Genomic DNA, 16,185 nt, shown 5'->3' on the forward strand with positions numbered 1-16,185 from the left:
GCCTCCGGAACAGCCCTGAAAACATTCAGAAGAGACGACGATCTCTCCCGTGTTAAAGCAAACCTCACATAATTCAACTAGTGACCACAGCTTCTTTTATACTGACGTCCCTGGTTAACTGCCACCAATGTCACAGACCCCTTCCCTTCCCAATGACACAGATGACAGTTTAGTCCCCTTTATTTAAGGTCTGTTTCCATAAATAGGAAGCACTGTGCTTCCTGTAAGTAGGACTGTCAGGTACGAGGTTGAATTGATGGTTCAGAAGAAAATGGGTCAAAATTACCCCCACGAAATCATCCCATCGAAGCACATGCATTTTGCTCCTTTGGCTCACACTGAAGAAACCTCCCCGTGGAAAACAGAGGCAGATGGTGACATAAATGCCACTGATTGTACCCAGGAGTCTAACAAACAATACAATCGAGTGAGGGCCTGAAAACCAATTCCTCCTGGTTGCTATGATAATTTTCCCACACCTTTAACGATACATCATTTAAATTGCATAATTTCCATCTTGACATGATAAAGAGCAAAACCCCCTAAGAAGGGGGAAGAATACAGAATCCATGACTTTAAATAATACAAATCTGTCTCTTTGAACAGTCACACAAAGCAGGGATCAATGATGAAGTCAAGCAAGGGAGTGTCGCCAAGGAAACCGAGGGAGATGAGGAGGAGGGCCCTTTGGGAAGCGAGAGGGGTTTGTCCACAGCGCGACCCAAGGAAGGTAAGTAACAGCAGAAACCCGAAACAGCCTCCAAATAATGACTCCGTGAGAGGAAAACGGAGGGACGATGAATGCAGAAGGGGCCGATCCCCTACTGAAAGGGGAAGGCAGCTTTTCTTACTAAGTTAGAAGCAAAATTGAAAAAATACCCCTCCCCCCAAACAAGAGTGTGTGCAAACAGAAACCAGACGTGAAGTGGTGGGGGAGGTGGGCTCTGCCCGCACCAGCGGCGCTGCAACCCCGGGCCTGGGGGAGGCGCTGCAGGCCGAGCATCGTGCGTGAGCAGCCCAGCGGCCGTGCAGGCCGCACCGCTAAATCCCAGCTATCTTGGAAGCCTTAACTCGAACTGAGGAGGTTAAATGCAAACCTTGGCTCGAAGAGGGAGAAAAGCCTTTTCAAATAGTGGCAGAAAAACATTTTCACGGGAAGGATTTCTTTTCAGAGGCACCCAGAAGGCAGAACAAACATGGAGATCCAGCTCGAGTGCTCCCTGCATAATGACACGGACTGTGTTGCCGGAGCCAACGCGCCACCGCCCAGCAGCGGGGGAAGCGACGCTCTCACCAAGAGAAATGTCTCACGCGCTGCCAATTTTTGAAAATTATAAAAGGTTGGAAACACGACTCCCATTCCCTGTCTAACTCTGGTTGGTACTGCTGAATAGTCCTGTCTCTTACAGATGTGTTCTTCCGCCCGTCCATTCATGGGTGCAGTGGACACACACACGTAGGCTCTATCTGCATGCGAAGCCTCCTGCCAGGATGGGAAGAGAGGGGTGCAAATGCAGGAGTGGGAGGTGCCTTTAGGAAGCCTGGTTCCAGGCCCCGGACTAAGGTGCAGGGGTAATGCGCGCTCTTACCATTAACGTCTCACTGTAAAGCACGTACTCGTGGAGGACCGGGAGCAGGGCCTCGGGCAGTCCCGACAGACGCCTCTCGGTGGCGGTACAGCACCGGGCCAGGCAGCTGGCAACCCCGCTCAGGGTGTCAGCCAGACCTTCCTCGGACTCTGCCCACAGAGTATGAATTGGGCCGTACTCCTTCATTTCGTCCAAGTATTCTAAAAACAAAACAAAACAAAACAAAAAATAAGTTCTTCAGTTTATGGACATTTTTAACATCCTTGCTGATAGACAACAAGGAAGGGGCTCATTTTTGTCATCATCTTGCACATGTTCTTATACACAAACATGGGAAATGGGACTTCATCCTTCGTTAACTTGACCCATCACGCTGGTCTGCTCCCGTCAGCCGGCGAATGACGGCCGTGCAGGGCTAAGCATTAATGGCGTCCTCTTTCATTCTCAAAAGTGTCCTGGCTTGGAGGGTACACTGCATGGTCACCATTTCTTCACAGGCTTCTGCCCGACAAACATGCACGGCCCTTGAGCGTCTCCCGGCAACTTGACCTCCAAGAAAAACTTGTCTTCTTTCTCCCTCCTTCTGATTCATGTCTGACGGCTGATGTAGAGGGAGCTGAGCCAAAAGTCGCAGCTGCCTCCTGGGTGCCCATCTGCAGGACCAGGCAGTCACCAGGTCCCCTGGAGATGCATCGTTGCTGTGTGTCCATCGGGCCGCCTACCCTCACCTCCATTCTCATCAGCATCGCTAACCTGCACTCCCACGAAGGACTTTGACCTTGTCTGTCTCCTCCTTTCCCTTTGGGTCACAGAATATAAACAACTGACTTCTTTGGGAAATAGAATGTTGTATGATCTGTCCTCACCTTGCCTCTCCGGCTCCAACTCTTGAGATTCTCCCAAAGAGGTGTTTTTTTTTTTTTATATTTATCTTTAGAGGGGAAGGGAAGGAGGGAAGGAGAGAAATATCACTGTATGGTTGCCTCCTGTGCGTCCCCTGCTGGGAACTGGCCTGCAACCCAGGCATGTGCCCAGACTGGGAATCAAACCACGGTTGTTTGGTTCACAGGCCTGTGCTCACTCCCCTGAGCTACACCAGCCAGGGCTCCCAAAGAGGTTTTAACTGCAGCCCCAGTCCTCGCTCCTGTATGAATCTCTCCCGACTTCTGCTCCCTCAGACGCTGCCTGGACCCGTCAGCCATTGCCACCGTCCAGCCAACCGCACTTGGTCCTTTAAACCACAGTCTAAGTAAAGCCCCTCGGATCCTGTTCCAAAGGATCCGGAGAGGCTGTGTCCTCAGTGAGCCCCGCATAATGCTACAGCCCTCTTCCAGCCTGGTATAATTTTATGCTTCTACCACCCCACTCTACAAGGACGGCTTGCATACCCGACACACTCCTAGGCCATATGCTCCTTAAAAGAAGGGCTGAGTCTCATTATGTTTTTTAAGCCTCAAAGCCTGATGCATAACGTGCTCAATAAATATTTTCACATCAATGAAAGAATAAATGAATAACAAAAGGACTACTCAATGCTTGATAAGCCATTTATTCAAAAATTTGAATTTCATTTTAAAATCTGAATATTTTTACATTTTTGCTTTCACACTATCGACTTTTAGCAACAGTTTTTTTTAAATGGTAGAAAAATGTATAAGTGAGCTTTTTTTTTTTTTTGCCTGATAACCATATAAATAAAGCGAAATTCTCTATGTTTAATCATCCTCTACTGATTAGGGTTAGTTGTAATGCCATATTGCTAGAGATTAAAATATTAGAATTTCAAAAGTTTATACGATACCGTACACTGGAAAAATATTTCAAAAATTTAAAACGGTGGAAATGTTAGTGGTCACCTAATGGAGTTAATTAGGTTTCGTGACCTTAGACCGCTTCCCATATCACTCTCCTGACCTAGGCCTATCCTGTATTTTAAACAAGAGCCCAGAGTAGAATAATGTTCCTGGAAGAGAAAATAGTCTCCTTTATTTCTGTTCTCAATTTGTGTGTATCTCACCGTGTGTCACTTAATGTGTTCAATATTTATTTTTTAAATCATTTTAAAATTTTTATTCTACTACAGCTATCCCAATTTTTCCCCTTGCCCTCTTCCACCCATCCCACCCCCTCACCCCCGCTCCCACAGTCAGTTCCCACACTGTTGTCCGTGCCCATGGGTCATTCATGCATGTTCTTTGTCTAGGCCCTTCCCCTTCTTTCCACCGTTATCCCCCTCCCCACTCCTCCCTGCGCTCTGGTCTCTGTCAGTCTGATCCTTGTTTCCATCCCTGTGGTTCGATTTTGTCCTTTCATTTATCTTGTTCATTAGGTTCCTCTTATAGGTACGATCACATCATACTTGTCTTTCACTGACTGGCTTATTGCACTCAGCATAATACACTCCAGTTCCATCCATGCTGTCACAAAAGGTAGGAGTCCCTTCTTTCTTTTTCAATAATAAAATATAGAGCTTCTGTGAAATTCGAAACTATGCCCACAGAGCACTCAGGCACATTCGCTTGCAAACATTCAATGAGTTGTGCTGTGGTTGGTCCGTTAACGTGTTTGTTTCCCCCACTGGACGGCAAGCTCAGCACAAGAACCTCATCCCTCCTCTAATCTCCAGGCAGTGAGCAGCAGCACAACATGGGGTCAACACAAACTTGCCAAATAAACCGGGGAACCCAAAACAAACACAATCAAAGAAACAACTGAATTTAAAAATAAAAAGAGAGACCACTGGTTGTGATCACCAAATTCTCTGATCTGAATGTGAACACAGCACCCTCTACCACCTCAGCCCCTAGAGCCCCTGAAGAGGACGCTCTTCAGGAATCCTCACAAGTGGGTTTCACACTCTTGAGACAAGAGATACCTCAATGCCCAGGCTGGCGTGGCTCAGTGGATTGAGCACTGGCCTGTGAGCCAAAGGGTTGCCAGTTCAAATCCTAATCAGGGCACATGCCTGGGTTTTGGGCTAGGTCCCCAGTAGGGGGCATGTGAGAGGCAACCACACATTGATGTTTCTCTCCTCCTCTTTCTCCTTCCCTTCCCTTCTCTCTAAAAATAAATAAATAAACCCTTTAAAAGAAAAAGGTGAAATCCATTCACTCCCTGAGAAAGGAGAGCTCAGATTTCTCAAGCCTGTCACACGAAGTCCAGTGCGCCTTCTGAGCGCCGCCCAAACGGGAGCAGCGACCTGAGATTTCTCACCTCTTCGCTCGCAGTGGCCAACCCAAAGCATGCGGGTATTTTATAAAGCCCTTACGTGTCGAGAGCTTCCAGGGGCCTCTCTGAATTGCTACTCCACTTACCAAGGCATCAAGAACCTACTTAACAGAACTGGAATCACAGAGCCCCGTTAAAACAGGGAGCTTCTTGGGATTAATGACAAATGGTGACGACGAGGGCAGACCAAGAAGGCTTTGACACACCGTTAAACCACATTCTGTCCCGACCATGCCCTCGTTCAGGGTCGACAGACGGAGAAGGCCGAGAAGCAGCCGACTGATTCCCGATGAAGCCCGTTTTCCTGCTGCCACAACTGGTGCTCGTTTGTTTAGTTCTTTGGTCCCTGCACAGACTTTCACTGAGCGCCTTCTCCGTGTGAGACACTGCCTAGATCCTCGAAATACAGCAAACGTCTTCCCTTCTCGTCCTGATTGAACGTACAGTTTAATGGGGGGGAGGGGCACAACCAATAGAAAACACCCCCAACCGTCAATATAGGGACTGTAAATAGTTCATTTCTGAAGCCAATGTCCATTAGGAAATGTAGTGTATGACTTAACCGTCTGTTTGAAAAATAGGTAAATGCAATTAGGAAATTAGCAAAAGTCATCCTGGAATTAGGAAAAAAACATCACGGGATAAACTTTAACTTATAGACTAAAAACATAAAACAAACAGAAAGAAAGTAGAAAGAGGAAAGGGTGATAGAAAAAGAAGAAAAAAGTCCTTTTTTCTGACATATAAATCTCTGTCACCGTGGAGAGACACATAACACAGAGAGGACTTGCCCCTCCCCGAATCACTCAGACATGCGGAGATACCACTTCCCCAGACTTCACTGCTTTTACTGTAAGTTACGGTCCTTGTTGCACATTTAAACTAACTCAGTACAACTGCATCCCAAATCTTAAGCTCAGGGCTTACTTCGCCATTACTCTTTGTGAGTGGGAACAAGAACAGCTGCTGACCAATGAAAGCAAATGAGGACGGGCCGTGACTACCTTCCAAAGCGGGTAGGAGTCAGGAATTTGCACGTGGCGTCTGGGCGCAAGAGACACTTCGAAGGGGAAATTCTAACTTCATGTCATGTGACTCCTTATAGAAGGACATTGGAGATCGCCACCAGGTCCTAACAACCAGGAAAATGCTGACCAGGCTGAAAAATCAACATCTTTTCTTGGACCCGCAAGAGAGGGGAGGACTCGGGACCAACCGCTGTCCCAGGGAATGGAGTGACAGACAGGCATCACAGCCTCGGGAGTGGAAACCAGGTTTGGAAAGACAGGGGCAGGGAGACAGGGCCTGGGAATGAGAATCTGCCAGGGTCGGGTGGGTGACTGGGAGGTGAAAACTCCAGGGGTCCTAGTCCCCATGATTTTGTGAGGTTTACCCACCCCCCCGCCCCCCGGAGGGCAACTTGGCTAGGTTCCCGCAGTATGTGTCCAACACAAGCCACGCCTGCTTTCCGTGGGGACTGGGAACAAGCAGCCTGAAATAGCCAGACTACTCAGCTCTTTGCGACAAGGCCTGAGCTCAGGGGACATGGCTTCCAGGGCCTCACCTGCTGGATGTCACCTGGGCTGCACCCACCTGCAGGAAGGGAGATCCCCAGCTCCTGCCCACTGGGGCCAGCCTATTCCAACGAAGGGGCGGAGAAACCGAGAACCTCATGAAGGTCAGTTCAGAGGCTGAGACCTCATCACAGGGCCCGGGGACACCCCCCCTCCCCACACTTCACCGCCACGTGACAACTATTTAAACGGTTGTTCGTACTGGGTACATCGTGTCCGGCTAGCAAGGAAAGATTACTAGGTTTATAAAAGGCAAAAAAACACCATCTAAGGAGACAGGGAAAGCCCTGGACACGGCAGGGGTGCGATTTTGCTGAACTGTCAGAGTGGGAGACGTTGGTGACGGACACGTGGAGGGCAGCCGTGGGTAGGTCAGCAGCAGGCAGGACAGACGGGCAATGAGAAAGGACAGCAAAGGGGCGCCACCCTCCCACTGTCTGACCATGTTGTCGGGCGTGAAATCCACCAGAAAGTGAGCAGTGTTCCAGTCGCGAACTGGCGACCTACGTACCCCGTTCCTCCTTGTAAATCCTCTGAGATATTTTGTCTATCAAGTTTATTTTCTGGCTGAATGTTTCGATGAAGTCATTCATGTCCATGAACTCCTCGGGGCGGCTTTTCACCCCTCGCATGGACCAGGCCACTGCTCGGACCGTCTGACCCATCTTGCTGAGGAGCCCAGGCCCTTGCTTCTTGTGAGAAGACAGTTCCTAGAAATTTAAAAAAAAAAAAATTTTTTTCGTCAAGCAAGCAACAACATTCCAAGACCCAACAGAAAAAGAAACCTAATTAGAAGAAGAATATAAAGGTAACAAAAGTGTTTCATCCACATCTTGTTTTTTCACGTTCGTTGGAAACAGGTGAGTTTTCTGGGGGTCCAGGTCTCCCCGAACATCTCGGTTGCCTCAATAACACGCCTTGTCAAAGTAAATCACGTATCCGTGTTTCCTCAGGGCACGGGTCTTTGAAAGAACAAGGTTTATAGAGAGAATTGTGCTTAGGAAGATCCTGAAGAAGATGGGATCTTCTTCAGGGGAGAAGGGGATGCAACCCACATTTCATTGAGGGACTTCATGGGAAAGATGATTGGGAGAAGATTGCGTGGAGTCTAAACCACTCCCTGAAAAGGACACGGGAAAACTTCATGAACTCTTTAGTGGCAAACATAATAACAGCAGACACGTGTTGCAAGTTTTACATAGTCCAGGCCAATCCTCGCATCTTTCTATACATAACTGACGATACCATGAGGAAGGTTCTGTTATTACCCTCGTTTTCCAGGACAAAATAGAGACATGGGAATGTGAAGGAGCTTGTTCATGGTCTAAGAGCAGTAAGGACGGACAGGGCTTGGGGCCAGGTGGCATCTGACGCCAGAGGCTTCTCTGGGAAGCACTGACCTGCTGTCTTTGTTAGGTCCTCAGGATAATTTGTAAATGAATACAAACTATCCCTGACTGTAGCTAATGAACCTACTGAAGTGGGCCAACTGGTATACCACTTCCCTCCACTGGCTGGCTGTCTGCAGAGAAAGATTCTTCATAAGACACGTCACTAGCTGTTTCAGAGTTAACCCAGGAGGGACAGGGACAGACTGGTGACGTAGAAAAAATTTCCAAGCAGTATCATTCTGCATGCAAATGAGAACAGGCGCCCTGCCTGGCCGGGCTACATGTCCACCCAGGAGAGCTCCGGTGTCACTCGGCACGAACACCATCAGAGACAGCACGGGCCACGCTGGCAAGCTGTGACAGCCACTGCCGACCCTAGACAAGGTTCCTAACAGCTTCTCCGGTGCTGGAGTCGGGCCACAGACTCAACTCGCATGAGCCACAATGGGCTTGCAGGCAGCAGGGCTGTCTGTGAAGACGGAGGTGAACCGCTTCCTAGCGTCCATCACTTCGGCAACAACTGAGAGGTGGATTAAACTCAACATTAGTCAGAAATTGTTTATACTGACTTCTCATCCTAGGCAGGATCTTACTTGATGAATTCTATCCTCACAGTTAAATATAAAAAAGAAGAGGAACATATATTGTATGTATAGTAGAAATGAGAGTCCTCTCCCCCCAAAAAATAGTAATTGAAGGGAACTTCAGAAATTGCATTATCTATCTAGGTATCTATCATTCCATCCATCTATCCACCCCATCCATCCATTTAATAATGACTTTTACCCTAATTTGAAAAGCCCTAACTAAAATATTCATTACTCCTCAAAATAGTGTCAATAAAAGAAATACATATATTTGCATATGTTCAGTATTGGCTATGCATGAATTAAAAAATCAGCTACAAGAGAAATGTGAGTATGTAGGATATGAGAAGGGTACCAGGTTTTTGTAATGTTTATATGTACATCTGAAGGTACCCTTCCAATGTTTCAAAATTCTTCTTAATTCCAGGACCCTGCTGTCTGGTTTATATGGGTAGATAGGGGAAGGGTACCACCTTCTAGCCATGTAGGCACTGAAGGATTGCATAAGTCAAAATTCTTTACCCAAGCTTGTGCAGTAAGGAAAACTTTGAAGTCTTCATTGAACGTTAAAGTTGGATGATCGGCAATTCGGTTCAGAAATGCATGGAGCGCCTTCCGGCGCGTCTCGATGAAGTCATCATTGAAGCGCTCCACCATCCCCTTCACTATGAACTTTTCTGGCAATGGCTGAGAGAACAGAAGAAAAGTTCAAACCATATCTGAGTATCCGGTGGCAAAGGGTTGGAAGGAATTCCGCATGTTTCCATGTTAGAAAACTATTTGTACCTGTGATCATTTCTGGTAAAAATAATCCTAAAAATTCACAATGCTAAAACCAAAAATGACAAAATTTTAACATGATGACAGTTAGCAATAAATACATCTGTACTTAGATGGAGAAGTACTTAGATTGAAAAGTTTAAAAACAAATGTTTCCAAGAGAAATGAATTACCCTGAATGGCAAGGTCTGAAATTGGGTCTTAGGCATTTCTTCGATTCACAAGAGAGTAGCTATTCAATGAAAACCAATGTCAACTTACTGGAATAATCAGAGTGGGGTGTGCTTCTTCCAGTTTTCCTTTTAACCAAAGGAAATCTTGATAGCGCCTCCTAACTTCGAATTCACTGGAGTCAAATTCCCCACGAGACGTCTGCAGGAAGCGGGAGAATAGAACGGCACATGCGATGTGAGACGGAAGACATTTGCCTGCTGTTAGTTTAGACTTTCTAAAATAAATGGGTCTCTAAGAAACATTAACAAATTCTAATTATTCAGTGTTTGTCAGCCTGGGTTTTTTCATTTTTTTAAAAAAAAATTTTTGCAGTCATCAATTCATGTAGCAGATGAAACAAAGCGAACTTTCCAGTATTTCCAGAAAGAAAGCAAACATCACACTGAAATTTAAAATCCAAACTGAAAAAAATCTGTCTCAGAGCTACCATCTGCCTCCCACAAGATTTAATGACAATCAGCTTTGGCATGCCTTTCTCGCTAACGAGAAAGTGTGTTCTGAATTTAGGTTTCAAAGATATGTCTTCTCTCAAGATGATCAGAATTCAGAATTTGAGGAAAGTTCTATTATTGCAACTTGGAAAAGAACTTGAACATAACTGAGAAAAAAATGTTTTCCTGGAATTTGTGCAAATGGATTGCTTTGCTAAAACCTGCTTTCTGTATATGAAAATTCTAACATTTTATAGAGTGATTGTACCCACTGTTTTAAAAAATGTTATTAATGGAGACTTCATGTGGGGAAAAAAATGTTCCTGTCATTCGCAAGGAATTTTATTTGGGGTTATATGCTTCACTCCTAAAAATTAAGCAAATATATTAATGTATCTGTTCTCAACACACCAAAGACCTATGCCAGCACATATGACAAGAACATGGGTACAGTATTGTCAGCCTCCCTTTGACTGCCCAAACCTGCAGCCAGACACAAAAACAGACCCTCTCACGCACACTCGTCTCTCAGAAGAAGACAGTCTCACCCGCCGACTTTGTATTTAATGGAATTTTTGCATATTAGAGACCATACACAGTAACAGTAAGGTTGAAATGTTGCTACAGGAGGAAAGAAGACAACATGTGGCCCACGCGTTTCACACTCACCAGAAATCTCAGTCTCTCTCTCTCACACACACACACACACACACACACACACACACACACACACACAATTGTAAAAGGAAGTGGTTCAAGTCGCCAGCAACCTTAACTTTTGGAAAGAAGGCTTACTGAAGTTGTACTTTCCGATTTATTCTTTGGAAACGAATGTTTAGAACACCATACAATGTATCTTAGTAAAACATTCCCTTTTTGGTGGAAAAAGTGGAGGTAAATGAGATGCGGAAGTCTAAAGAACTAAATGCTCGCAGACCGTGGCACAATCTTGCCTGTTATGCAAAGTGGTGCACATTATAGAAATGGTAAAAATAGGAAGACTAAATTTAGTAGAAACACAGTTTAACAATATATATGAGTTGGTGTGCGTACACACATAGATACGCGAATACATACACATACGCACACAAACCATGCTTTAGAGTCGCTCGTTAGAAAGTATTTATTGAACACCTCTTGTACCAGGCATAGATGTGCGGGCTCACTGCTGATTTCCAGAGGAGGGGGATGGCATGGCTAAAAATACAAACACTCAAAAACTGAGCAGTAAAGATTGAGCTTCTTGAAAAAAAAAAAAGAAAAAAGGTTGAGCTTTTCGTGCCCTGAAGAATGTCTAGCACTTTAAGGAGACGTAAGACAAGAGGAAGATGTAAAATGAAGTCACAAGACAGTCGATTCTGTCCGCACCGTGGCTGAGGCCCCAAAGCTGTCCTCTCCCATCCCTGCAGCAGCAGGGTGAGCACAGGCCTCAAAGGCAGCGGTCCTTCCTTCCTGCTGTCAGGCTGTCTCCTGACCCGGAAAGGTTGTGAGCTACGTATGTGGCCATGACAAGGGAAGCAAGTAGCGTTGGGGGCCTTCAGATCATCGCTAATTTCCCCAGAGCACCGACAGCAGTCTGGTCCCATCAAAAGTGGCCAGTTGGGGTCATCTGAAGACACATGAAAGCCGAGTGATGGGATCTGATGACCGACCTCCAACTCCAAAAGGATGTGTGGTCTCAGAAGGGAATTTGGATCACAAACCACGTTTCCGGTCAAGAATGCAGTTTTCCATGGGTGTTATATTGGAAATGGTGTTTCATTGTTCATGTCTGGCCACGGATGCTTGGGTACTGGAGTTTAAAACTAACGGCCTCGTGACCAACACCCCAAAAGGCATTCACTCACTCAACAAACTCTGACCTTTGGTCAAGGACAGCGACTCTTCATGCTGAGGAAATAGAAACCTGTTTTTGAGGGAACCCCAATCTAGAACCAGGAACGTACATGAAGCCCGGCCTGCACTGGGGCGGGCATTTACGTTTTGTCTTCTCGATGAGCATGTGTGAGGAAAGACCCTCATTCAACGTCAGGTCTCACGTCCGTGTGCACTAAGTAAGTGGGAGGCAGGGGGTGGGCGCAGCCTCAGGTCCCCGAAACAGAGAGTACTTCCTTAGAGCGGTCCCTTCCCAGAGTCCCACCTGGAGAATGGAAGGCCATTTCCCACAGGGCCACCCACAGGCGCCAGGAACGAGGGCTTCCTGGTATCATTGTTTACAGTCAGGTCATTCTTAAGGGTTCCTAAGTGTGTGTGTGTGGGCCCATCCTTACGGTCTCAGTGCCCATCAATATCAATTTTTACGGAACAAGATCTCAGGAAACCACCTCTGACCCTCGAAATTACTTGGGGTACCCCATGCTCAACAAAGCGTCATTTTTCTCCACCATCACATGTTTAACTACAATCAAGTAATGAAGCATATAACTGAAGGTCCATAGTGGTGGGGGCTATGTCTGTTTTGGTTGCTAATGTTGCCTTAATATGCAAGCACCTGAGACATAACTGACATTCGATAAAGCTTTGTGGAGTACACGCATAGATGAAGCCTTGAATAGCAATGGAAATACTCTGTTTGATGACATGATTTACATCTACAAAATGTTTATACACTCGTATTTCTACCTGCAGTGCACAATGTGCTCTATCTCGTATTTACGCTCAGTTTATATCCTAGGATGGAGTTAAAAAAAAAAAAGAAAGAACTAAAAAGAGAACAAAGAAACTTGAGTTGGTAAGAGTTCCGATGGAAGACAGAGATGCACCAACGTGTAACAGGAAACACGTGTAGCATGAGTGTAAACTGTCCGGGGTGAAATCCCAGCTCGGCTAACCACTACGCTGCATAAGCTTCGGCAAGTTCATGCAGAGCTGGGTCCTCATGCACAAAATGAGAGCAGATCGTAAGGGCTACGGCCTGGGAGGGCCATGACCTTCAACTAGCTCCTAGGTACTTGGTGAGAGCGCCCCCTGGTGGGGAGGACGCATGGTGACGCACAGGAATTGTAAGCTAGAATCAGTAGGAAGTCCATGTGGGGTTCATCAAGAATGTCTTTCTGAGAGAAACAAATGATGAGAAAATAATTCAGGTCCATAGATTCTTTGCTAGAAAAGGTGCTGACAAGGGTTGATTATAACTACAACAGTAGTGACAGGAGAAACCTGGCACTGTTCTCAGTAGTGTGTCTGAACACATTAAATATTCACCGTGACCCTCCCACGTGGTGGCCGTCATCCAAGTGACAAACGAGGAAACAGCCTAGAGAGCTGAATTCAAGTGCCCAAGACAGAGAGCGAGGAAGGGGAGGAGTCAGGATTCAACGCCATGCAGCCCTGCAATGCCTAGGAGGCTAAAAATGTCTTCCCCCCACCGACTCATTCACCAAAATGACTTAGGATAGCCCAAGGACTGTGGTTGGAACTGTGGAAAATGAAGATACAGCCACCCTCCTTGGGGAGCTCACATACTCAGTGGGAATAAACACAAATACATGTCCCTGGCCAGTGTGGGTCAGTTGGTTGGAACGTCATCCTGTCACCAAAAGGCTGCAGGTTGGACAGTCAGTCGGGGCACAGACTCCAGTTGCAGGTTCAATCCCTGGGGGAGGTGTGTATAGGGCACGGGCGGGGGCGGGGGGAGGGGTGCAACTGACTGCTGTTTCTCTCTCTCTAAAATCAATGAATATATCCTTAGGTGAGGATAAAAAACAAGTAGAGGAAACAGAAGGGGCTGCCAGCGTGCAGGAGAGGGTGTGCAGGCGTGGACACCCTTCTGAGCGGTGTCTTGAGACAGAAACAGCAGTTGTTCCGTCGGAGAGCTGGCAGGGCGGACCGGACAGAAGGGACACATGTGCAGTGTTGGGAGAGTGAGAACCGCCTGTGGATACTCGGTGACAGACACAGATGTCCATGCGCGGACACACAGTGAAGGGGCCGAGGTGAGTCCTGCCTGGGGCTGAGAGCACGGGGCTGAGAGTGCTCCGGGTGTCAGACCATGGGGTGTGGGTGCTCTGTTGGAAACGGGGGGCCAGGGCAGGGCCAGGAGGCTTGGAGCGAAGAGGTCAGGCGTGTCACTCCCATGCAGTGACACACAGTGGAAGGGCAGTGAGAGCGGCACCGGATGGGCGACCACAGGACGACGGTTCCAAGCCTTGTCAGCTCCAAGAGAGACGCAGGGCTATGCTCCGTAAACAGAATATTAAAACTTAAAAATACAATTCCTACAGGCTGCCAGGGTACACAGGACCCTTCTCAAAATGGTTATACTGCAGGGTTGCTTTATTTTGTCAGAGGTCAAGTTGTTTTGTGGAGCTTGTCCTAGGGTTAGGGACCCCTGGGCTGGAGATCAGCCCTGGAATCACTGAAAACCAACACTACCTCCTGTGTAAGATACAAAGACCGCCGGCCCTTCTTTGGGAAACAGATGACGTCATTCATTGCAATCTTCGGGAGAAATGGGACTACACAATACCGTATCATGTCCTTAGCCTGCTGCTCTCTCTCTGAGCCAGCGGGGGCTCTTCGTTCCCAAAGATATTTCTTTCCCACTTTTTTTAAACTAAAAACTTAAAATGCTCTTCTTTTAAGAAGCACGACTGCTAAGAAATGAGTGACTGTTACTCGAGACACCTTGAGTCTGACTGATTCGATGCAGAGCTGGTGAAGTGTAGCTAAGACGCGATGTCCAAAAGGCTCGAGAAACACAGAAGTCGATCCAGCAAAGATTCTCGGAGGCTGACAGCCCCAGTGAACAAGAGGCACTTCCAACGGTGGAGAGACGGCCACAGGACTCAAGAACGTGTCTGCTCCGTGCTTACCTTCGTAATGACCCTGTAGGTGATGAAGGTTTCGAGGGTGGTGACATGGCTCTCGGGTTCGTCGACTGTGATGAAGAGATCTTTCAAGTCTGGCTCGTCTTCAAACTTGACCTGGTTGGTCATTGATAAAGGGGACGTTGGCATCCCGGGGCTGAGGGAATTCATGTCCATCAGGGAGGCATCCTGAGAAAGAAAACAGTCCAACGTTAACAGCTATAGGAAAAAGAGTAAAGATCCTCTTTTTCTTAGACGCCAAAACGGTGCATGAAATATGTCAGGAACAGAAAGCGCCATTGGACGCCTGGTTCAAGAGTGTATGCTGAACATGGTATTTTTTTTTTGTCTTAGCTTTCTCTCAAGCCCCACAAATGACAGTGAAGAGACAAATAAACGAATAAAAACCAAACCAAATCAAAAGGCATAAATCCTCAAGATAAAAAGAAGACACAAAGCGCAGTTTTCTTTTTGGAAACTGCAAGTCTGGTAACTGAAATGTCAGTGTACAGAACGCTGAAAAGTCAACCTAGGAGAGAATGGTAAGTTAGGAAGAAGGCAGGTTTATGACCGAGAATCCCAAAGACACTCAGAATTAGAGCCACCAGGAAGCGTGGGCATGGAGTAGGGATAGAGCTAAAACCAGAGGACTGGTTGAAAAGCTAATAAAACAAAAAAAAAGAGTTAGTACCTCAGATTCCCTCACCTACCCCAGGGATCAGATGACCTTTCTCCTCAATTCTGCAGAAAACTGCAAGTCTCCTTTCAGAAGTGTCTCTGAACTCAAGGGCACCAGGCAAGCTGGGGGGATGGCGGCCCTAGGAACATACGAAATTCAAGACCAAGTCCTACATCCTAGGTGGACCGGTATCCAGCCCCGTGCCTCGCAGGCCCCAGAATGTTGGCAGGAGGGCCCTCGTTTTTCCCTCAAATCAGTCCGAGTGCTTCGAAGCATCAGAAATGTCCAGAGCGCTGGTCTTGGGTGCCCCCTTCACCCCACATCGAGTTAGTGCTGTGAAGTTCCAGTTCAGCGTTGGGTAAGCTGTCAGTACAATAATGTGAGTGACGTTAGGGCAGTACACTAGTTGAAGAGACAAGAAAAATGGTTGTTTTATTAAGAAGGTTCAGGTTACTGTGACTACAGAAGGGTTTGTGAAAGAAAAGAGAAATAAATCATTTAGGCGTGGCATGGACCAAAAAAAAAAAAATCGAAGACCAGGGGCAGATGGGTTAGTCAGACAAGCAAAAGCAACCAGACAGGAAAAGTCCTGCAACAAAAGTTGCATGAAATAAACTATGGCATGTCCCTATGATGGGGTATAATGAAGTGATCAAAAGTAATGTTTTAGAAGAATGTATAGGAACTTGGAAAAAGGTTCACTGTGAGTAATTAAGAGAAAAGAGCAGGTCATAAAATGTGTGTGCAAGTAGATTCTAATGTGCACGTGTGTGTGACGGAGGGTAGCCAGAGGAAGGAGAGTAGAAAAGTGTGTGTGTGTGTGTGTGTGTATGTGTAAGAGAGAGTGTTTATTTTTTTTAATAAAAAATAAACGCGGATTTTGA

The 16,185-nt window shown here is 46.6% G+C and overlaps 1 protein-coding gene across 2 annotated transcripts in view; it reads right to left on the bottom strand.

Annotated features, from left to right (window-relative positions):
• SNX7 (sorting nexin 7) overlaps positions 1-16,185 on the bottom strand; it is a 60,221-nt gene that overhangs the window by 29,689 nt on the left and 14,347 nt on the right. For both annotated transcript variants that reach the window (XM_037051358.1, XM_037051357.1), the window contains exons 2-6: positions 14,629-14,811; positions 9,411-9,521; positions 8,892-9,056; positions 6,903-7,101; positions 1,590-1,789 (exon numbers count right to left, since the gene is read on the bottom strand). In XM_037051358.1, the coding sequence (XP_036907253.1) occupies positions 1,590-1,789; positions 6,903-7,101; positions 8,892-9,056; positions 9,411-9,521; positions 14,629-14,811 (858 nt within the window). The remainder of the gene's footprint in view (positions 1-1,589; positions 1,790-6,902; positions 7,102-8,891; positions 9,057-9,410; positions 9,522-14,628; positions 14,812-16,185) is intronic.

Source organism: Sturnira hondurensis, unplaced genomic scaffold, assembly GCF_014824575.4.
Source record: "Sturnira hondurensis isolate 20B ecotype Veracruz unplaced genomic scaffold, ASM1482457v3 Scaffold0007217, whole genome shotgun sequence".
Classification (NCBI taxonomy): domain Eukaryota; kingdom Metazoa; phylum Chordata; class Mammalia; order Chiroptera; family Phyllostomidae; genus Sturnira; species Sturnira hondurensis.